The following is a 22,844-nucleotide window of genomic DNA, read 5'->3' on the forward strand; positions in this document are numbered from 1 at the left end:
CACAATTCCCATTTTATCAAATCACCACAGAAAGCCGGCCAAAGGCCGCACTATTCCTATTCTATCCCCCTCTTTATAGAAAGATGTAAACATACTTTGGACAAATACAAGCAATAAAGCAGTAGTCTAATCTTATAATATAATGAAAAATAACATTATACACTTACTTGCTGTACCGCACCAGGCCGATGTTGTTTCTCTGTTTATTACTCTATTCTCTATTTTGCCGTTGATCATCAGCTACTGACGACACTGACTTGTTGTCTGAGACGGACTTGATCTGCTGCTGCGTACTTTATTCTGCATGAACAGCTGAAAGGAAAGGGCAGCGTGGTGATTGTTAAAGAAACAAAAGGAAACCGTGAATGCTGAATGACGAGCAATGACAAAGGGTCGATTCCCGGAACTAACAGCCGCTGCCCCGGTGCGACAAAGAGCCCCGATGCTTGTTTATCCAAAGTTTATCCGTATGATGCGCATTCCACGTACTATATAAGCCAGTGTGACTGTCATTTCCTACAGTCATCAGGTGCTCTGAATGTTCCCATGAGAAAGGTATCAGGCTGAGCAGCGACTGTCATGCGTCATGTATTTGGTCATTAAGATGCTGCATCCAGACAGATGAGTGGCTGGAATGTAATCTTCTAATCCCCCCCTGCTGTGTAACAACATTTCGAATGCAGCTGGATCTTTGTGACTCCCGTCAGTGGTCCTCGAGTTGAAGAGAGCCAGTCAGTTTTCTTTACATGAACTGTACACCTGTCAGCTGTGGCCCACTGGGGGAGAAGTGTCATTCACATGTCGAGATGACCCACTCAGCTGTGTGCCGGTTCTGGTCCATGAAAACATTTATTGCTGTCATGTAAAAATAGATATTTTCTCAGGGATGTTTTGGGGTGTATCTTCTGTCTCCAGCTCTTGTCTCCATTCATTAACCTCTGTTGATTTTACAGCTCTTCAAGCTGATCTATGTTGGATTAATACCTTTTTTCAAGTACTCCCTCTGGTTTGTAGCTACCAAATTTGGCATCTCCGTGTGACTGGCCAATAATGCATCTGGTAGAGCGTGGCCGGTCTCTTAATTGCCGGCCTCCCTGTCAAATGTCTCAGCCGTGACAGCGCGGGTGTGTCCTAGACAGTAAGCAGCACTCGCTACCCGGGGACACTGTGCTTGTCTTGGCTGGAACAGGGAACATCTACACGAAGCACAAACTTTACAGAGGGACATATACAGCCAGCGTACCGTCAGAGTGCCTCTTAACAAAGCCAACGAGCATGCATCGCAGGGCTGAGAGTGTTTGAATGGAGATGAATGCCTTCCTACTGCTGGAATTGGTCTTTGAACAAATACTTCCTGACTCCCGAGGCCCCACCGTGGTAGCACTTCACAGCGCAGCGTCCGATGCAATCCAACATCTAGAGTCGACAGACCGGAGGATAATCCTTGTAATGGCACGGTTTGTCACCTCTCCCATCATAAAAGCTCAAACAACTTGCATCTCCGTCCGAGCAAGCCAAGCCCAGACTTGTTGGACCTTTTATTTATGTTTTCTGCCGTCAGTCTCCGGAGCCCATCCACAGATCTCACCTGTTACGTACTTCTCCACCGTCTCTGACCAACGAAGCAAATCTTAAATCACACGCGGGACCGGGATCGCGGTGTGTACTCGGCCCGAGACTGCAGCGAAAGTGTCTTTCTGTCGCGGGCAGCCGAGCATTTCAGATTACAAACGCGGTGCAGTTTCAGCGCGGCTCGTCTTACCTCCGTGCCACCTTCTCCCAGAGGTCCTCTCGATCATTACATTATCTCTCCTGGTGGATTTGTTATTGGTTAACTGGAGTTTGCAGGGGCAGTGATGGGTCTGTTCATGATGTGCTTGTTAGTGTTTGTGCCCCTTTCCTATCTCGGAACATTAGTGTGGTGAATAAACTAGAAGAAGAGAAGAATAAGCTGCCAGTCTATTTAATTTGTACCTAGTGAGAAAAGTATTGCCTCTCTCCAATTACATATAGACACCTGCGTTACTTGGGGAAAATGCAAAGCTCCAGCAGTGTGCTGAAGTGCAAAGCATGAAGCTCTGGCTCTCTTCAGCCCGGCTGCATCCCAGACAGCGGCATACAAACCTCTCAACCTTTTTGCGCGCTTCCTCCATTAGAGCATCACCCGAATATCACCTCCCCCCCCGGTGCTCCTTTTCTCTCTTTAAGTGTTTTAGAGCGGTGCCGGCCACATCTATGCTTTTTTGCAAAGTGTGATTCGTATGCACGGAGTGCAGCAACCCTCACTGTTTCCTGGCGAGAACCAGACATCCGTAGGGCAGCCATTCGGCTCTGCCAACAGGGAGAGATCCACTAAGAGCCAGTGTCAGCTGGGGCTGCTTGAACAGAGCTTTATTTATTATCCCCCCCTCACCTCCCCCTCGCCGGGGCCGTCAGGTGCCGTCCAATAAGGGGAAAACACATTTCAACAGTTCATCTGTGGGTCTGATGGCGCGTACGTAGGAGGCCCCGTGACGGTTGTAGAGAACGCAGGAGTTACGAGACAATGTTAATATGTTTATGATTTAGGTGAGATGGACGTCTCCCCCGGTTCGCGCACTCTGCTGCTGTTGGGTTGTGCTTCACACGGGTCTATTTTCAGTTTATGTGCAGCACCGAGCTTTCAGTAGTGTCACAGTGGAGAATCAAACCTGTCATTATGAACGTTTTTCACCGCTATAATTTAGAGAAGTGACGTTAGCTCATCATGAGCCGTAAATAAATGTTTACCCCGAGATGTTTAGTTTACAGTATTCTATTCAAATCCATTGACGGTGCTGTGTTCTCAATGACTTTGTGCTTTCTTTTAGGTGTAACGTGCGTTGGGAACTTGATATACTCAAACAGACGCGCTGCTTTCAGCTTCCTGATCCCTGGGATACAGTCACTCCGTCACTCCGTCATAACAAACACCGGCAGAGTTTTAAGGACGGGACCGGAACATAACAAGCGTGTCTTACTCAGAGTTGATTGAGTTTATTTGTTCAGTTGTCAACCAAATCACATTTTTTATTCCCTTTTTGCAATAAATGATGAACTGTTGATATTCAGGCCGGTCGGGCCATTATTCATCACACCTACTTCTTTCAAATTAGTAGAGCTGCTACACAATCTTTCTATTTGCAGATATACTCTATACCTCAGTTTGGTTATCACTGCTTTTAGATATCGCCTTATTTAAATTAGTGGACAGAATATTTACAGTCTTTGCACACTGAGGATTCTCAGTCATGTAATTAAAGAGGTTGATGGAAGCCCCCTATTCAAGATTCACTTAATTGTTGAGTATTTACAGAAAGTCTTATTCAGGAAATCCGGCGCGGATTTACTCCAAATGAGGGACAAAAGATTTAATTAAGTTTCAGGTCCGTTTACTAAATCACATCCAGCCATCAGTCCATTAGCTTCTGTGAGCTCTCTGACTCATTGTTGAGATAATTGGCAAACTGTAATACGTCCCCCTGTGAACCCGAGTGGGATTCATTGAAAGGGGTCCATGAACAAAGGGGCCGGATGGAAAACTGTTGTAAGAAGAAATCACGCATCTGGCCAGTGTTCATCCAGGTGCGGAGGAAGAAAGGCCATCGCATAGCAAAGCTCCGCACTTGTCGGCTGCGCCGTCAGCGCAACGGCCGCGGAGCAAGCGCTGGCGGGAGTGATGCAACAAGATGGAAACCGCTTCGGCTTGTTTCCCGTCACACCCCGGGGGGCTTTTTCTGCTGCGTGCCACCCCGCCCGCTCGTCTCTCTCTCTCGATCCTCACCGGTTGCATCACTCACCCCGCTCCGTTCTCACAATCAGATCAAGAGGTTCCTGCGTCGCTCACTTGGGTAACACGATTAGACGGGCTCCTCTCCTGCTACACTAAATCAGGAGGAGGACTTTGTGGTCGGTTTGTAAAGGCTAATGTAAATGTGTGTGCTTCCTTTTCCTCCAGATCTTCGCTGACATGCCCCCACTGCATGAAGCAGAGCAACACCTTCGACCCCTTCCTGTGCATCTCGCTCCCAATTCCTCTGCGCCAGACCAGGTAAACACAACCGGTTTTAACCCACAGATCGGCGCCTGAAATCCCGACGCGTGGCTGGTGGTCAGTTCTGAGGATCAACGTCTCTCAGATATCGGAGTCCACTCAGCAGCCAGTTAGCAAAACTGTAATTAGTTTTTCAACCTACGGCTTTCTGAATGAATTAGACCAACAGCATGAAATATTTTAAGTGGGGCGGGTTGGCAGACACAGAGACGTAGATTTACCGTACGGATGAGAGAACAGTGTCATTTCGAGGAAAAGGAAAAGTGCAACGATTCTTTAAACGTTTAAAGAAGGGTTGCATTAGGAAAACCTGGACAACAGCCAGCTGTGTACATGCCCTACAGACAGTAGGAGCTCTGGTATTAGGATGGAGAAGCTGATACTGATGTAAAACCCTCTCCGCATTGAGGCAGATTGAACTTAGCATCACATCAGCCTCCCTGTCGCCAACAGGAAAGCCTGACATTTTCTTCTTCTGCAGGTATCTGCACATCTTTTAGTCTGACCACTAGTGCTTGTGTTGACTAAACTAAATTCCACTATTATCCATCCATCTCTCCGTTTAAAACTGAGTGGAAATGTAGTTGTCTCCGGCCAGAAGTGCTGTATCAGATTGGTTCACTAAAGCTCACTGATTGTGAGCTCTAAGCCACGAAATAGGCCGGCACACTTCAAATGTTGCACAGATTTGAAGAGGGTAGCTCTTATTTCCTTTGTGCTAAGCTAAGTATGCAGTCAAGGGGCTTCCGTCCCCCCACATTTACAAACTAGAATAGAGGAAAGAGGAGTGATAACAGACCTCAGCGGTGCTGCTCGGTCTCTCATTCACATACTCCACCTGGAACACACAGAACAGCCCCATCCATCTCATTCTTGCCGTGAAAGCAAATACATTTCGTAGTGAAACCACAAATCTAAACATAGGTATTTGTCAGGGCTTTGTTAGCTAAGATATACCTTTTTAAATGAGCACAGCACCTGCAGGTTCTCGTTCCTGTGGGCGACTCACAGAGGTGTGCTGATAACTATTTTGAGCTTGGCCACGGTTTCTGCTCGCTAGTTATTTCCTTCCTGTTACTTTTCAGAATTGAAAGAAGTCACACAAGTTCAGCCAGCATCCCTTCTAATTTTAGAGAAAAAGTTTTGAGGAGCTTTTGTTGTGACAGCGAGCCGAGAGTCGAGAGCATTTAGTTGCCGTCCTCTCTTCTCGCTGTGTGGCAGACGGGGCGAGAGAAAACACTTCTGAGGGATGAAACGAGAAAGGAGCAGATGGATTGTCTTTGGAAGCACTTTTTTAATGCATCTCTCTGTGTGAAGAGTTCAGCTCGCTCGCTGCCAGATCATGTCTGTGAGCCGCAAACGCATATTGTTTGCTGGCAAACTTTTCCTTTTCCCGGCCGTCCGTCTGCTCTTTGCATGCCGGGTGGCTTTGTGTACATTTGATGCAACGCCTGCTGTGTGACCATGACCATTAATCAAATGAGCGAACGCGTCAGGCCGGTGCATATCTATAGGCTCTTTGTAAGATGGGGGCAAACTAATTGCAGAAATCAAGAAAAATTGCATCTCAAATGTATACAAGGACCAACAGTACCCCCTCTCCTCCGCAGAGCGTCTCAGCAGATGGTTTTGTCCACGCGGAGAATGTAATTGGGATAAATTGTGGATACCTCGTTGAGTTTAGGCTTGATTAGTGCAGCCACTTACTCAAATGACTTTATTCTGTTTTGCACACAAATCAAAGGCGTAAACATGTTGCTGTCAGATTTAACACATTGTGCCTGACAACAACTGGTAAAACTACAAATGTCCAGTGTTATACATCTTTAAACTAGTCCCAGAATAACTTCAATAATTTCCTGCTAGTTTATAAATCAATTTAGGTTCCCAACACCAAGATGGTGGACTGGTACCAGGTCTCATTCAGTACAGCACAAATTATAACTACCACAACAAATGTACATACTTTATAACCATAAACTATGTTCAGTGCTCCCAATACAATGCACTGATACATGAAGAGTGTGTGAAGTGTTGAAATTGGCTTTTTTTATTTGGTAAAAACCCTTCAAAACCACTTAGAGCAAATAAAGCCGAGGTTAGTTTTTATTCTTTTTTGGAATCACAACATGCAATAGATCGTGTGTACAGAATTCACCAACATCATCATATTACAGTACCAATATTCGTTTTGACGTTTTATCCGAATGGATCCGGGTTTTGTCTCCAAACAAGCAGGACGTGATCTCCCTCATTAGCTTTATTCCTTAGCGTGCAGTGAATCCTCATCCCTCGCAGCCTCATTACACCAGGCTCTCGACCTCGCCAGATGACTTCGCTCAACCTTTTCTTATTCATAGACTCATTTCTCCGGGGGTTTTTTCTTTTAATTTGGAACTTTCAGGGGCATTGTTTGTGCACATGTTCTTAATTTCTCAGTTCTTCATTTCCTTTTTTTTCTTTTTCTTTCCTTCAAGTTTAGGCCATACATTTCTCCAAATGATATTTCTGGGGCGTGCTTTTCTATTTCTCTACAGACTTCCACAGGTACCTGAAAGGGCTCCTCTGTTTCTCCTCAGTGTGCTGTTATTCACAAAAGCCATTATGTCCCGGCGCCCTGCTCATGTCAGCGCTCCCTCTGGAGAGGTCAGCGCCAAGCGCTCCCTGTTTTTAAAAATGCAATAGAGATTCCATTATTTGGCGCACATAAAAATAAGTCATAATGATCTATTATTAATGTTAAAGTGTATTGATTTATTCATGAAAGTCTTCTTTTGTCCCTTCCCGGGCCGTAGAGGAGGCTGCAGTAGAAATGGCCCAGAAACGTAACTGGAGGTTGTTCTAATCCGCACCGTCCCTGATTGTGTTTTTTCCGTTCGGTGGCAGGTCGCTGTGTGTGATTCTGGTGTTCAGCACCAAAGGTCAGAGGTACCTGCGGGTCGGGCTGGCCGTGCCTCTGTTTGGCTCCGTGGCCTTCCTGAGGAGGATGGCGGCTGACGAGGGGAAAATTTCCCCGGACCAGGTACGTAAATACTGAACCGGCGACTTTAACGGAGCACCCCGGCGCTCTGTGGCTCGAACATCAGTGTGACGCCAGTGACTCGTCAATCTTATTCTGACCTTTTCCTGGTTACATTTTTCTCACTAATGCAATAGATGGCGTTCCATAAAGTGGGTTCAAAGTTCACTCCCAGTGCATTATGCGGTTTTTGAAACTTTGCCAGTAACGTGTGTGTGTGTGTGTGTGTGCGTGTGCGTGTGCGTGCGTGTGTGTGTGTGTGTGTCTCCAGGTGATCCTGACGGAGGTTTACTCCACAGGCTTCCAGCGCTCCTTCTTTGATGAGGAGGATCTGACCAGCATAGCTGAGAATGATGTCATCTATGCCTTCCAGGCTCCGCCCCTCTACATCAGAGGAGGCTCGGCACGGATCTCAGGTATATAGTGGTACCATTTGAGGAGAACTAGTTTGTGGTGCTACTTAAATGTTTTCCCCTACATTGATGGGAATTTACAGATCTGGAAGCAAACACAAACTCATTCATTTCTATTGCTTAATGAAACCCTCAGCGAACGCACGTTACTGCAGAGGAGCCTTGGAGAGCACACCGAGAGCTCTGCAAATCACATCCCCCGTTGTGCACATCAGATTTATGTCTTTATTTTTCTGTTGCCTCGCTGCGTACTATGCGCTCGTTTCTCGCTCTGTGGTGTAAACGATCCGGTTCCCCTCTTCTGTTGTCCTGCCTCAAGTGCACTCCCAGCACGGTGTCACCGCCGCTGCTGCACGTGGAAATATTTGACTTATAGTGCTTTAATTATGTCGCTTAATGGCCGCACAGTGCTCCCCCCCCCCCCCCCACAGACATTCTGGTGGTCACAGACGGGATCCCCCGGGTTCACACGGGCTCAGCCTGCAGGGGCTGATATGGAGACTCAACACTTTACTGTGCAATGAAGATTATGTCTTTCACACTGACACGTTTTCCCTGTGAGAATACATGGAATAAGATATTTGTATCTTTTAAAAGTACATTCACACAGGGGATGTTCTTGTTTGCTCCTGATCTTAAGAGCCAATGCTCACAAAAGCAACAATAGCACCTTTTTCCCTGATGCACAGTATTTCCAATGATCCGCGATGCACCACTACGGGTTCTCGCTACTTGGCTCAATGCGCCCTCGGATGTGCAACTGGGAAACATGTTTGGTGCAGCAGTGTAGTTTTCCGCATCGAAACAGCTTGAATACAATGTACCAGGAACGGGCTGTGATGGAGAGAAAAGACTAAAAGATGTCCTGAAAAACAAAAACATCCCAGGAATTTTAGAAGGGTTATAGTGTTTCTTTAAAGCAGAAGCGCTTTTAGGTAACATCCACCCACTGAACACTGCATCGCTTTGCATGACCTCCATTATTTGTTTTCCTGATGTAACGTTTTTGAGGCACAAACTCCATCAGTCAATATGCAATATCAAAAAGGATCATTAGCTTGTTTTGGCATCTGATTGAAGAGAACATTTTACTTTCCTGTTGATGAGTATCCCATCCGCCTCTAACAGATTATTAATGTGCAAAAAAGTATTTTCTGTTTCTGTTTAACCAAAGATATATTAAACAGCAAACACATATCACAACATCCTATTAAATGCCCCATCATTAAATGTTTTTAGTCCAACCACAACAGTGATCTGTAATGCTTTCAGGCTGTCTGGAGCAATTAAATATGAGATCGTTATGCGTCTTCCGCAATTACCAAATCTAAAAGGCTTTTGATCCCTGAGAGACCCTTAATGAATTATCCATAAGTGCTGAAATGAAAGTCAAAGTCTTGTCTTGTGGGTTAGAAATGAGACAGAATAACAAAGCTCAGTAATCTAAGCATTTTTTCCGTGGCGTGCTAACGCTGAGGTCATCCATGTGGATGATGTCCTCAGGCGTTACATTGAACCACATGTGGTGTGGCACATGCCGAGTCAACGCTTCTTGTGGGCAATTAAAGCAAATGACGATGCACGGTGGAATCTTGAGAGGAAACCCTGTTTCAATCGAGGTGTCTTTAAGACGGCCATTAGCGGTCAGCTGCCTTTTTGCTCGTGAGACCCTTGATTGTAATGCGCCGGCATCTATTGGGCGGGTTCGGAGGTAATCTACTCACACACTCTGCTGTGAATCCTCCTGATGTGAAGTGAGATCACAGGCGGAGTCCTGCACTCTTTGGGGTAATCGCTTGCATCATCCTCCTACCGCGGCACAATCACCGCCCCACTGCACGTTAAAGTCAGACGTCCTTCGTCTTGCGAGAACACGTTGGGTCACGGGCGTATTGACTGGGCAGCGACCACCCGGCGCCGGAGCAGTGCGAGACGCTCCGAGGTGTAATGACGCATGATTGGGGACGTCTATGCCGGGTAGCGCGCTTGGTAAAAATGGCTACGCCTGTTGCGTTAAACATGTTGAACCTCTTATAACATCCTAACCGCCCGATGTGTAATTCAACGTTATTATGAAGGGTGAGTTTTACGAAGCGTTTCCCAGGAGAGCGGCACGCACTGAAAAACTGAAAAAGAAAGAAAGCTGCAACTATTGTGGTCTATAAGTAACCTGATCAGAGGAGGGATCGCGTTCCAGACCATAATAACCAAACAAACAAACGGCAAAACGCGTCCTCTCTGCTGCCTGTGACTGGCATGTCTTGTTAAGCCCACGTAGTTACTGTTGCCATGCGTGTCGAGCTGCACTGAACAATAGTGGCAGGTTAAACGGCCTAATTTTGAGTCATTTAAGACACAAGGAGACTTTGGGCGTCCAAACTATTACAAGTTAACATCATCAATCTAAAAAAGTTAACATCATCTCCATGAGCAAAGAAACGGACTGAGCATCCTCATTGGTGGATGATTCATGTAACATGAAAGTAAACCACAATCGTATCACGGCTCCGTTATCACGTGTGTTGCTACGGCGCCACTATGTTGGCGTGCTCGCGCCTGTGACTGTGCCACTCTGCCTTACAAGTGTTACAAGCGTGTTTTAATTTGCCATTTGAGATTTAGATTATAGTCCCAATTTTGAAAGAAAAGTAACAACAAGCAAACCTGTGTTTTGTGTGGAGGGTTGATGAAGGAGTCTCACAGCCAGATGAAAGACGGCGTTTGGAAGTCTGGTCAGCTGACTCCTCCGTGAGGAGATCAAAGCGAGCAGAAAGGTGGGGGTTGACTCACCTGGCGACGTGATGGGGGCCCTCCTTCTGTTATGGGCTGTGACTTTTTTTGTCCGGTGTCTCTCACCAGCCTCTCTCATGGCGGCTCTTTGCCTCCTTGCTACTCGCTTTCAGTCTCACTCTGGCGATTCTCGCCGTGTCAGCTGACCAAAAGGCTTTGGATAGTGCCATTACATCTCCAGCCATCCTTATTGTTTTTTGTGAACAGCATATCATTAACACGTCTTGTGAAATGGGATGTCACTGTTGATGTTATGAATTATTTAATACAATGATTTATTAGAGACGTTGACATGCTGGTGGAACAGCTGGCAGGTTGAGATTTGTAGCTGAATGCAACAGATAAAACCGGAGGACAAAGACAAAAGGGAGGCCGCTGCTGTTTCTCCTGGATGTAAAAAAGGAGTTTTACAAATTTAAAACCAAGAACCAAACAATAGACTTTCATGAAGTGCTACTGAAGCAGAGAGTAGTCCTGCGGGGCTATATGGCAGCAGTGAGGAGAAAAGGCCTCCAATTAGCAATGAACAAAGCCATTCCTCACACTTTTGTCATGCTCTGGAAAGGCTACAAAGCCCCCTCAAATCTTTGAATTGGTCCAAGAGGCCCACACACATCACTCCCATTTCAGAAAACAGCCCCTTCCGGTTCAGACTGCAGGCTTCTTCTTGTCGAAGTGCACAGACATGCAGTGATGTTACATTACTTCTTCATGTCCCTATGTGGCGATCAAGTAATGATCAAAATAAATAATGTATAAACTCTCAAAGCTCACACCTTCCATTTCTTTGAGATTTGACGCTGCGCTGACTAAACAACGTTGTTGTGCTGGGTATCAGTGTCAGGGACGAGACTAATATGGCATCACAGGTCATTGGCCTTTGCTGTAAAATACTCACTTGAGATTCTTGAAGCTCAGCTCTGCTGCAAACAGCCGACAAGGCCGGTCTCCTGTCCGTCCATCGCCCACTTTTTATTTAATGCGATCATCACTGTCGGACCGGTCTTACGGTAAATGCTAAACGGACTGGACTTGTATGTCTTTTCTAGCCTTCCGACCACTCAAAGCACTGTAACGCTGCACGCCATCGTTTCATCATTTCATTTCATCCGTTCATACACTGTTGAGCGGCGCTACGACAGACACCTGCCCGCCAGTTACCAACATTCAAACCATTCACACGCCGCAGTCACAGCTACGAGAGCAATTTGGGCTTAAGTGGACGTGGACACCAGCGGAGTCGTGGATCAAAAGCGGCCGACCCTTCGACCGAAGGACGACCTCGCTCCCCGCTGAGCAACAGCCGGACGCAATTAACGCGTGAGCAACAACAGAGACCAGCATGAGGTTCAGGCACTTTTCCACTTCTGTCTCGGATGCCCTTACCACGATGGTTTGATTCCTCAAAGCGCTTCTGTTGAAGTCAAAGTCTGAATTCTAAAATACATTACGTCATTTAGCTGACGCTTTCATCCAAAGCGACTTACAATGAGCGCTGCACAGCTTCCTCTTTTGGTGGGAAGCAGATTTTTTTTCTTTTACAAAATGTTCTGCCTCTATCCGTGTTTCCATCCAGCTGTGTTTTAGCCCTTCAAAAACAACTGCATCAACCGATAATGCCTCGGTTTTCTACTGTATATTATGAGTGCAGTCAGTGCCGCCCATGTGAACATTCTACCAGCTGAACATCAGCGTGTCAGCGTCAGCGTGTGCGTACATGCGGAGTTTAGCACCAGCTTGCCAATGAACTATCGCTCTGCATATAGATCAAATCTGATATCTGGCAATATTTAAATACTTGATGAGTAGAATGTGTTTTCTCCATCCTCCTGTCAAGATAAGTTGCCAATTTGTGCATTTGCTGCACAAATCCAGCCAACCCACTTGCTGCACTGCCATGTCCGGCCAGAAGAAGGAATCACGACTATTAAATAACTCACTTAGGAGCACAAATTCATATACACGGCGGTGACTATTGAATCACGTAATCTCATCTTTCCTGACTTACAATCCTCATTAGTCACATTCAGCCAATTAGGTAGTGTGTTTACGTTAAATCTATTTTGAACTTGGCGACAGTCAGACGTGAGTCATGTATTTGTCCGGCCTGCTTCCAGGCTCACAGACCTTTAAATGTGGCTGTGCAGACAGCTAATGGGATTTGGGGTGTGGGGGGTGCTGTAGCTGTGAGCAGAGTAGATCCCTTTAGGGGGCAGAGGTGTTTAATTATGGGCTTTCACGTTGTCTGGCTGTGTTTAGTCTGGCTCATCCTGTGTGTCTGTTTGACAACGAGAAAGCCCGATGCTGCAGAGCGACGAGCGGTTCGCCGGCTTCCTGCGGTGTCTCTGAATCAGTCAGAAGCTTTTTCTGTGAGATTAGGATCAACGGGAGGCTAAACATTGAATTTCATGTTGGTGTGTGTGTGTGTGTGTGTGTACCCGTTTGTGCCACTATGGCTGCAAGGTAATAGTCATTTCTAAAACACATCTACGGAATTGGAAACACACACACACACTCACATCTCACACTCCCCTCATCAATCATCCAGGGAACAAGCTAAAAAAAAACAAAAAACACATTGACACGAGCCTTGAAAGAAATGTGTAGAAACGGGAGCGTTTTTGACGGCGAGCCATGAAAAGTGATTAAACGAGCGATGAGAGCTGCGTCTCCTCCCCGGTGTCCCCGTGTAAATCTCGGCGCGACAGGCCAGGAGGTGACCCCTGCGTTTTACTGCCGTTTCATGAACATGTATCGCCAGCCATTTAAAATGAGATTTACCCCCATAAATCATTCCCCACAGCTGTCAGAGGTCACAGCCCATGTAAAATACGGCACGTTATTTCATCGAGTTTCGCCACTTGCTCCAGTCGAGTGACATCGATACGTGAGACGCCGTGCGAGCCAACCAGCTCGCCCGGATTTTATAATGTCCCACTCCTGTGTGATGAGAGCGGGGGACGGGGGGGTGGAGGAGTGGTGCCGCTTGGCGCCCCACCAGGACGGGATGTGGAGCAGAAGCTGCATCCGATAATACCTCCTGCTGAGAGTGCAGGCGGCCGTCGCTCCATCTGCTCCCCAAATAGAAAGCTGCTGCCTCGCCACTTTATGCATCTCGATTCTCCTCCTCGCTGGAGGTGTCCAGTTTAACGGCCCCGGGAATTCAGTTTGTTTTCCTCTCAAGGAGAAAAGGTGAAGTGCCCGCTTCGTCTTTGACGCTTACCAAAAGAACTGCGGTTGCGCTCGTGGTCACATGTAAAAACGCCACGTCCGCTTCCCATGACCCATTTCGGCGGCTCCTTCCAGTTTTGTCCTCACACCTCCTCCCTGAACTTGTGCCGTGTTGCTCCTTCTCTGCCAGGATACCACCACAGCCTCCCGTCATCTCCGTACTGCACTGGTCCCGAGGGGCAGAGGCTTCCTTCGTCGGGGACGGTGTCCTCCGAGTTCCTCAACCAAGGCGTCCCCGTCAAGATTCTGCTGCTGGTGTGCAACGCCGCAGGCGGCGGCCAGCAGGCTGTCAGGTAATCGACCATCAAGTGACCCTTTGCGATACGCGACCGCCGCAGCGTTAACGAGGCCTGTCGAGCTTTCAGTCACCGCTCATGTTGAAGTGATGAGGCTCTAATGTGGGCGACGCTCCGTTTGAATTGTGAGGAAAGGATAAAACTGTGTTTATTTGCTGCGAGCGTGTCCGACAAACCTGATTACCACGTGCAGAAAGTAAGCTGCCGTTATTTCCAAAGCCAAAAGGAACGTTAGTATCTAACATTATTTGGTTGTACAGGTAGCGCTCAATAAAATACCTGATCATCCACCAGAGATCAAAGTTTGAGGGATAGTGGAGGGTAGTTGTTTCTTTTCTGTAGTTATTTGCACTAAAAAGTTTTGAAAGGATTTGATCACAACAAATAGATGTTATAAAAACATGTTAGCACATTTTGTTATTGAAAGGCTTTTGTGATCTGCCTTGAAAAAGTGTCCTGTTTTTACTGTAATCAAGGTACACAGTCATCTGATCGTAATATAATCATCAATATCTGCAATTTGGCCTTTTTCAACATTGCCAACCCGACATTTGGATTTGGATTTACATGATTCTCAACAAAAGACCGTTTTCAACCACCCGAGCGTCACTTCGCACCGCGAAGCCACCGCCGATTCTAATCTGCTGTGGTCGGCTAAAACCTGAGAAGCCTGTTTTTGGTTCACTTCCGCGTGAAACCGGACCCCCAACGTTTCAACGATGAGCGCGTGAGTTCCATGCAGGAAATCAGCCCCCGCTTTCACTGGTCAACGCACATTTAACCAGGACTTCAGGGCCCAGCAAAACGCCATTTCCCGGCTCTTCTGAATTCACGGTCACTCGTTGAGGGTTTATTTTCTTTTCTTGGTTTCCGCGCCAACAGCTTCTCCGCGTGCCGCAGCTTCCGTCCGCAGTGTCTCATGTCAAGGTCACGTTAGCTCCCTGTTACAGAGAGGCCGTCTCATCTCACCGCGAGAAGAGTTCCCGAAACCCAACGGCCGAGGACTCTTGACATCTGGCACTAAGCAGAGATCAGACATCCGTCTCCTGACAGAGTCCAGAGGGATCAATATAGGTGAGCGTGCCAACGCGGCTGTGGGAAAGTCCAATCGCATCCACGTCCCGCTTTCTCCTTCAAACGCCTTCCCCTCGTTGATCAAACCGCCCGCCCGTCCCGCTCTCCTCGGGTGACAGCTGGAGGACTTGTGTGTGCCAAGAAAATGACATTGGAGTCCCGAGCTCATCTCTCGCTCTGGTTTCCTGTAGAATATCATCACACGCACATTTCTGAAATTCAGCAAAGTGTGAAAGCTCAGAGATGTCATTGATTTGTGGAAACTGTGACACCAACAGAAAGGATTTCACCAAGTTTCACATGTAAGGTTTGCTGTTTTCACATTACACCTCGGGTGTATAGTTAACTATTCCTTATAACATTCGACTCGTTCCGTTTTGCTACTGATTCTCTGTCGGGTTAGACGGAAAGACAAAACTAATAATCGATTACAGAAGCTTTTGCTGTGAGCAGGCGGAGCTGCAGAATTGCTAACCCAATGTACATACACAGTATGTTCCTATATAAATAAACCATAATGCCAGAGAGGGGAGTTGTTTTCTCTCTCCAGGTGATTCTGGACGTGTATTTGTCTCATCCCGTGTTGTGGTCGCTGCTACTCCTCTGCCACCACAGAATGTTAATAGTTACCATCCTGAACCCCAATCTGACCTAATTCACTCAGTGGTGCTCATATATGATCTAAAACAAATTGTGACTGAGGCTGTGTTTGATTCATACAAGTAAGCAATTAAAAAGACAAAATGGTGACTGCACAGATACAGCAAAGCTTTTCATCCAACACCCCTGATCACCGTGCAGTTTATTAGCACCCCATCGTCATTCCCTGTGTATGTGCATTTGTGTGTCTTTGTTGGTCTACATACATGCTCCCGTGGTCTCGTTCTAATAAATCTCAAGCATACAACGGAGGGCTGCCCTCAATTAGATGGGTGTTATGATGAATGTGTCATGTGATCTATCCTTTCACAGGGATGCTCGTCCGTCTCCTACTCATCTATTTTCACTCATTATCTCTCCCCGTCGTTCCGTAGATATGCTGTAATGAGAATTCTGCTGTAGTGCCGATAAAGTTAATAAATGGTCATTTGCATTACAATGGGAGGAAGGGACGAGCGAGTCGGCCGGGGATAATGTGGAGCGGGTCCTTGCGTGCGAACTCATTTCCATTCCTTGTTGAAGGTTTGGACCTCCGTTCTTGATGAGGGAGGACCGATCCATCTCCTGGGACCAGCTGCAGCAGAGCATCCTCAGCAAGCTTTATTACCTGATGATCAATGGGGCTCAGGCGCAGGTACTGTGCACAGTTGATCATTTATCCCTGTGTGGAAATTCATTTTCAGGGGGGTTGTGTCAAAAGTGCCAGGAGCCGGTGGCTCACAATCCCGCACACTGACGCCTACGTGTCAAAGCAGCGGCCCGTTGATGCAACGCCACGGAGACAGTTTGCCTACGAGGACAAAAGCAGGCCGCCAGCTGCAGCGCTGGATTTATTGTTCATTCTGTTTTGTATTGACTGCGTCTAAACCAGAAAACTCCAGAACTAAAGTTGCAGTGTAATAAGTCGGTGGAAAGTGTTTCCGTGGTGCTCGTAAAAACACCCGTTTACATTCTGCCCGCGTGGGGCGGGCTTGTTCTGAGGGTTGGGGACAAGGTTCCTTCCTGCTGCGCTGGCCGGGGCACCTGTAACGGGACGGGGTTTATTGGCCGGGGACGGAGACAGTAATCACATCGGTGAGTCATCGTGCAGGGGGAAAATGCATTTAATACATTGTGATGCTGGAGCTGTTTCCTCAAATCTAAAGTTAGCCAGCTTACCTGAGGCTACGGCATATTATATTAGGGTATATATATATATATATATAGCTGTGTGTTAATGAGACCTGATCAGTTCAGAAGGTGAGTCATGGCACTTTTCCCTGCACGGCTGAAAAGACGCGCGCTCGCTTAGTTTACTCGCCACGGCTTTGTGTGACTCCGGTTCAACGCGAGGCGTCATGATAGAGGTGCAAACCGGTGGCTCGGATGCACCCCTGCTGTACACTGTTGAATCAATTACTCACTCCACTTAAGCCGAAGGGGACGCTTTCTCGCCAGTTTCTGCTCGCTGGCTGCTGGCGGCGCTGCAGCGGGCGGGTGGGCGGGCTCGCAGTGCATCACTCGGTGGTCTTTGACGAGAGCCAGCAGAGAGGCGGCGGACGAGGAGGAGATGAAGAGTCAGGTGCAACGTCTTCAGGATCTCTGTTGGAGATGCGCTGTCTCCTTTGGGCCATCGATTCAAAGCGGGCTCCTTCAGTGTAATCATTTTACACGGAGCAGATGTTTGCTCTAAATCTTTTATTCATCTCCTCACTACCCGCGGTGTTCTTGCATCAACGAATCACACAAACAAGTGTATGTTTCCGTCGCTGTCTAATTTTAGATGCGGCGAATGTGCAATTGAAAAACAAAAGAGCAGGGCCTCCTCTGACAACTTTTCCCTGCTGCTGATACTTCATCTCAGCAACGGCTGGCTTGATGCTCGCCAGAGCAAGTGTAACTCAGTCTAAAGCCAGAGAGACAACTTTGTTCAGCTCATATTCGATCAACAGCGTGGAATAGTGACCTGACCAGCAGGCAGCTGGCTCGCAAACTAGCTTCTCTTCATGTTTCCTACTGGCCAGATGCAGACGCACAAAAGTTTACTGTCTGTTTGACTGCTATTCTGTTTTTATTTTGCCAATTGATGTGTGTTTCTAACAACGGTAAATCCCTCTACACACACACACGCACAAGGCTTAAACTCACCACATAGTGGATCACTGTTCTGTGCACACGTCATAATTAGAGATCTTTTGCTTTGTCAGGCTTTAATGGCACAAGCGTTAAGCACACTCAACACAAAAAGTGATCAAACCTGTTTGAAAGCGAGCCCGGGCATTTTGTCAGGGGGAAGCGTTTAAGAGACGGGTGCAGCCGCTGTACGTGTGCGGTCTTCTGACAGGCTTCATGCTGTCAGGAGAGCCTGACCAGACCTCAGATGCTCGTTTGTTCAGTTTTCACACACACACACACACAATGAGGTGTTTCCTCTTTTTTTTCTGATGGAAAAAGTAACCAGCAGCCAAAATCCCGAACACAAAGTTATTTGATCTCCCCTGAAGCGGAGCTATGAATGGAATTAGAGAATCAGTGTTTTGGGGCAAGACAATTCTGTATTTAACATGCGGACCTATGGATCTTTCTGTCTTTCTGCGCAGTCAGAAGCTCAAATCCAAACCATTTGGAAGGTGTTGAGATGTCTGCATTGTGTCTTAAAGGAATTCATACACGTGGTTTATGAAAGCGTGTTCAGGGAGAAGAAGTTGGCCGGACTCTTTGGGTGGTCTTCACGTCACAGGAAGCCCACGCAAATCTGTAATGAAAAGAGAACTTATTTGGGGTTTACACTTGTCATCCCGCCTCTTATTTTATTTTTCCACTTTTTGTTTTTCTTGCGGCACGTTGAAAGGGATCACGCGGAAAAAGTTGATGAGTTCTCTGGAAAAGCGCCACACGACCCCCGAGCGCCACGGGGGGCAGCTTGATACCCGCCGCGTGCGTCAACGCACCGCTGAGCGGATGATAACACGGTGTTGGTTACGCGGCTCTGTTATTGGTTACAGCATCTGGCGGTTATTCATTCCGGCGGGTTTCGCGTGTTCGGCCTGTCGATGTTTTGCAGGAATGAGCTGTCCTCGTCCTCAGAGCGATCCTGCTGCGCGGAGCTTCTCTCACTCCGAGACTCCGAGTGGGTGTTTCAGTTTGAGTTCAGCCGGCAGCGTCAACACCTGATTTCACTGGAACAAGAGAAAATCTATTTCATTTCTGCAAAGCGCTGGTGAAGCTCCTCCAATCTAAGCAGATCTCAGAGTAATATAAGACGGCTTCAGCTGAGGACAAGAAGATATCAGAATAATATTTGTTTTCTTTCTTTTATCGGCTCGGCTTTCCAGACCTCTAGAGAGGTACGAGAGAGTAATCTGATGATCCGTGGGTTTATCATTGGCTTACTTTTCTGTAAAATAATACTTTGAATGCAAACAGAACGCTCTGCGTCCAGCTGTTACATGTGGATTCAAACTGAGAATATTAGGCCTGTTTCTCATGTTGGCCCACTTTGTTCTCCAACACTTCATGTGCCAAGGCTCAAGCCTTCCTCTGAACCTTCTCGATAGTCCGATCGAACACGATCCCCCGTCGCTTCCTTTGTTTGCGTTTCCCATTTCATCTGATGCTCGTGGTTTAAATGTTTGAAGTCATTCTTTGCTGCGGAAGGCACATTGTCTGGCACAGAAAACTAGGAAGGAAATCGTTGCTAAAATACACAAATGTAGTAGCCAATGTTCTTTTGCACACCCGTACAGGATTCATAACATCACTTGAGCCAACTTTTTAATGCTCTGAAGTCTCCAAACTGATTACGCTAAAGTACGGAGACACGTTGAAGTCTGCTCATCCTGCCAACGTAGACACGCCATTGTTTTTCGGCAGTCGCAGCAGCATTTTGCACAAGGTGGTGGTGGTGAGTCACTGTGTGGCGGCAGCGCTCCCTTTAGACCTGAACCAGACGTGGTGTGAGGGTCCGAGGCTGCACCCGGGGCCCGGCGGTGCTTTGAGCCGCATGCTAACGTCAGCGTAATGACCGGCTCCTAATGACAACGTTAACATGCTGATGCAAAGCCGGTGTCATGAGCTTACGAGCTTAACTTTGGCTAATTAGCGCTGAGCATAAAGTTCTGCCGCGGCTGATGAGAGCGCCATCAGTCTGGCAGGATATTTGGTCATCACTCACAGTCTTGGACTAATTAAAGATCCTCCATGGAGATGACACCAGAAAGTGAAACCACGGAGGGTCAAACTAATTAATTATTAATATTAATAACAACCCCTGTTTAGTTAGTAGTACTGCTGTGATGTACTCAATGAAAAAGTGAAACGGTGTAGAATGTTTTTCTTCTTTCAGAACACCAGAGTGCTGTTCAACGTCCGCGTGGTGGGAGGATCGGCGTTTTACAGCTACCTGTCTCCTCAGGACGGGCGGCCTCTCTTCCACCCCGCTGTCGACAGGTGAGGACGTCGGAAGTTTATGAACCAGAAGAGTTCATCCTGCAGGAGGACTGATGTTTCTCACAAACACACACACACGTTTACTCAACATTTTCCAGCTCTGGATGTGTTAATTGATCTTTCACCAGAGCTCAAAGTACATTTATCATTTCTCTACTTGTTATTGGATTTTGTTCTGCACAGTTTTGGGCTGCGGAATCTTTCTCTGCAGCTTTAGGCTGTTACGCAAAGTACAAGTTAGCATTCATGCAGTGAAAGGTGCCTGCAGGACAGGGAAAGGATTTTTCTGACACATTTCTGTCCGTGTGTCTCGAGCTGAGATGTAATCCTGCAGGTGCACCAGCAGCAGCGCGTCTGCCATCTGTCTGGACACTTCATTCTTGTATTAGACTGGAAACATCATTAGATTATTCTCAATGTGTTCTTATGTTGTGGAATTACTGCTCCATGATTGTTCCAAAATCTCCACGCTGAAGTGAACCAATGTTCCCAGGCGCTTTCAAATTTGATCTAATATAATCCATTTTAATGAAATTTGAAACTGCTCTAATCGAATCAAGTCTTTCTTGAGAAAACCGTAAGCAAGGCAGCGAGTTACTGGAGACATTTTGACACGAAGCAAATGGTACATGACCGTTAAAGTCGTTATGTCCAGCACCTTTTGATGACACAGATGTGTCTGTAAATCACAAGAGTGATTTGGCCGCATTGACGGAAATGTGCAGACACTCTGTCCCTTTCACAGAATTTGACACATGTGTGATTGCTTGCAAGGAGCGAGTTGCTGTTTCGAGGGGGGCATTTTGGGCACGGCCATTGAAGGGCTTCCATTTGTGTCGTTGCTAAGAGTTACTAAAAGCAGCTAATTTTGTTGAGTGGCGCTTATGTGGCAAAAGCTATTCAGATAGTTTGAAACGCAAATGTGAAGCACACTGTATCCTCGAAACTAATGTAACAAAAGGGTTTAAACACTAAGGAGTCATTCAGAGATTCTCTGTCCTCGGGTCAAACCAACACAGCACCAACGTGATAATGTTTCCTCACAGCAAAGGAGATATTGACGTAGTCTATTGCTAACAACATGTCATTGTCACATGTCATTCATTCGGGTGGAGTTGTATTACTCTCACTGTTCGTCCTCATGACCTAATGGCTAAAAAACTAATGTCTGCTTCAGCTGCACGTTTTGGTTTGTACTAATCAACACATTTCAGAATGCTAAGCTAGCACGGTGATGAGCATAGTAAACATGGTACCTGTGTAATATCATTGTGAGACCACTGCTGTGACTAATAGCAGCTCCTGTAGAGTTGTTCTCAACAAATCAATACACAGTTTAGTGCAAACGGTGTGTTTGATGCGTGATTTCTCTCTGCCGCAGTTTGAGGTTTGATTTGAAACATGTTTGAGACGCTCCTTGGAAGACTTCTATTGAGCTTCATGTGCATTCCCTTGTTTTGTTGCAGCACCGAGTCAAATATATTTTTCACTCTTCGAAATAGTAATTTGCGTCAAGATTACGATTACTCAAGATCCACTTAATTGCTGTTTCTTGAGCTTTCAACCAATTCTCGTAGTGTGATCTGGACTGTGGGACGTGATGGAGAATCCAGCAAAGGAATTCTACAGCTGTGGGAACCAGGCTTTGTTATGAGGTCTACGACCAAAACAAAAGGACGTTGTTTATCTGTAAATGTTAACATTGTTTACCTCAAACATCTCCAGCTGAATCCTCTGTACACGATCTCCCAGCTACTCGTTCGCTCTCACGACAGTCATTGGTGACGCTGACACCTGGTGGTGAAGAAGCCTCATCACAAAGTGCACTCAAAGGGTTAGAATAAGGTCGTCCATGCACTCATTTTACCGTGCGGCTGATTTCAGAGATCTTGGTGCGAGTGGAAAGGGTAATGCCGGAGTGGTTTATGGACCTTGTGCGCTGCGTGACCTTTCACCTTTGTGTCTTTTAGAGCTCTGAAGCTCTGCTGCTCAGGAGGACCCCCGCATGTGAAGCTCATCATCGAGTGGGAGCACAGAATCAAAGACTGGTCAGGACGCTTCCTGTTACACACAGACATGAGTCTCTCGCTCCAACCTGACTTGCAACTGCAGTATCTAATCCTCGTTGTGTCCCGGGCCACAGCCTGTTCGGTAACATCCAGGAGGAGGTGGTGAAGGACGCGGACAGCGTGAGGAATCAGCAGCAGCATCACGTCCAACAGTACAGCTGCACGCTGGACGAATGCTTCCAGCTCTACACCAAAGAGGAACAGGTAGTGCGTCCGTTGTCTTTTGATGATGTGGCCGGTTTCACACTTTTCATTAAACTAAAATATTGCAGGAAAAGTATTCCGGTATTGATATTTACACAAATAGATAGATACTATTTGAATGAAGAGATATTTAAGGCAGGTTGCATTTTATTCTCTATGGATGATGGCAAGTTGAAGTTTTGTCTACCGCTGTGCGTCATTATGAGAAATTCAGGAACTGCAAATATAGTTTAGAAATCCATATGTTACTCGGTACAACTTGAATCCAAAAAACATTTCGGGTTATTAAGATCTGTGCAGTTGGAGGAAAATGTATATTCATCATGGAACACACCACTATATATGTGGCCCAGATGCACATTTTAAGTGATTAACAACCTTGTCGCAAAAATCACTATACACTAATTATTTATCAGCCCAATCACAGAACCGCCATGGACTTCTAACACTTTTACTACGTTCTGAAAAATGAATGAGGACCTACACAGCTAGGGAAGCATGTGTGTGTGTGATTATATATATATGCCAATGAATACAGTGTAGAATCAACCCTGTTTACAGTAAAAGAGCATATTTCAGTTTTCTTTC

The 22,844-nt window shown here is 46.6% G+C and overlaps 1 protein-coding gene across 2 annotated transcripts in view; it reads left to right on the top strand.

Annotated features, from left to right (window-relative positions):
- The window catches only part of usp43b (ubiquitin specific peptidase 43b), a 45,329-nt gene that overhangs the window by 16,233 nt on the left and 6,252 nt on the right, over window positions 1-22,844 (top strand). For both annotated transcript variants that reach the window (XM_040191035.2, XM_040191036.2), the window contains 8 exons: window positions 3,977-4,069; window positions 6,959-7,094; window positions 7,363-7,507; window positions 13,656-13,818; window positions 16,078-16,189; window positions 19,880-19,983; window positions 21,954-22,031; window positions 22,127-22,256. In XM_040191035.2, the coding sequence (XP_040046969.2) occupies window positions 3,977-4,069; window positions 6,959-7,094; window positions 7,363-7,507; window positions 13,656-13,818; window positions 16,078-16,189; window positions 19,880-19,983; window positions 21,954-22,031; window positions 22,127-22,256 (961 nt within the window). The remainder of the gene's footprint in view (window positions 1-3,976; window positions 4,070-6,958; window positions 7,095-7,362; window positions 7,508-13,655; window positions 13,819-16,077; window positions 16,190-19,879; window positions 19,984-21,953; window positions 22,032-22,126; window positions 22,257-22,844) is intronic.

The sequence above is a fragment of the Gasterosteus aculeatus genome, chromosome 11 (genome assembly GCF_964276395.1).
Source record: "Gasterosteus aculeatus chromosome 11, fGasAcu3.hap1.1, whole genome shotgun sequence".
Classification (NCBI taxonomy): Eukaryota; Metazoa; Chordata; class Actinopteri; order Perciformes; family Gasterosteidae; genus Gasterosteus; species Gasterosteus aculeatus.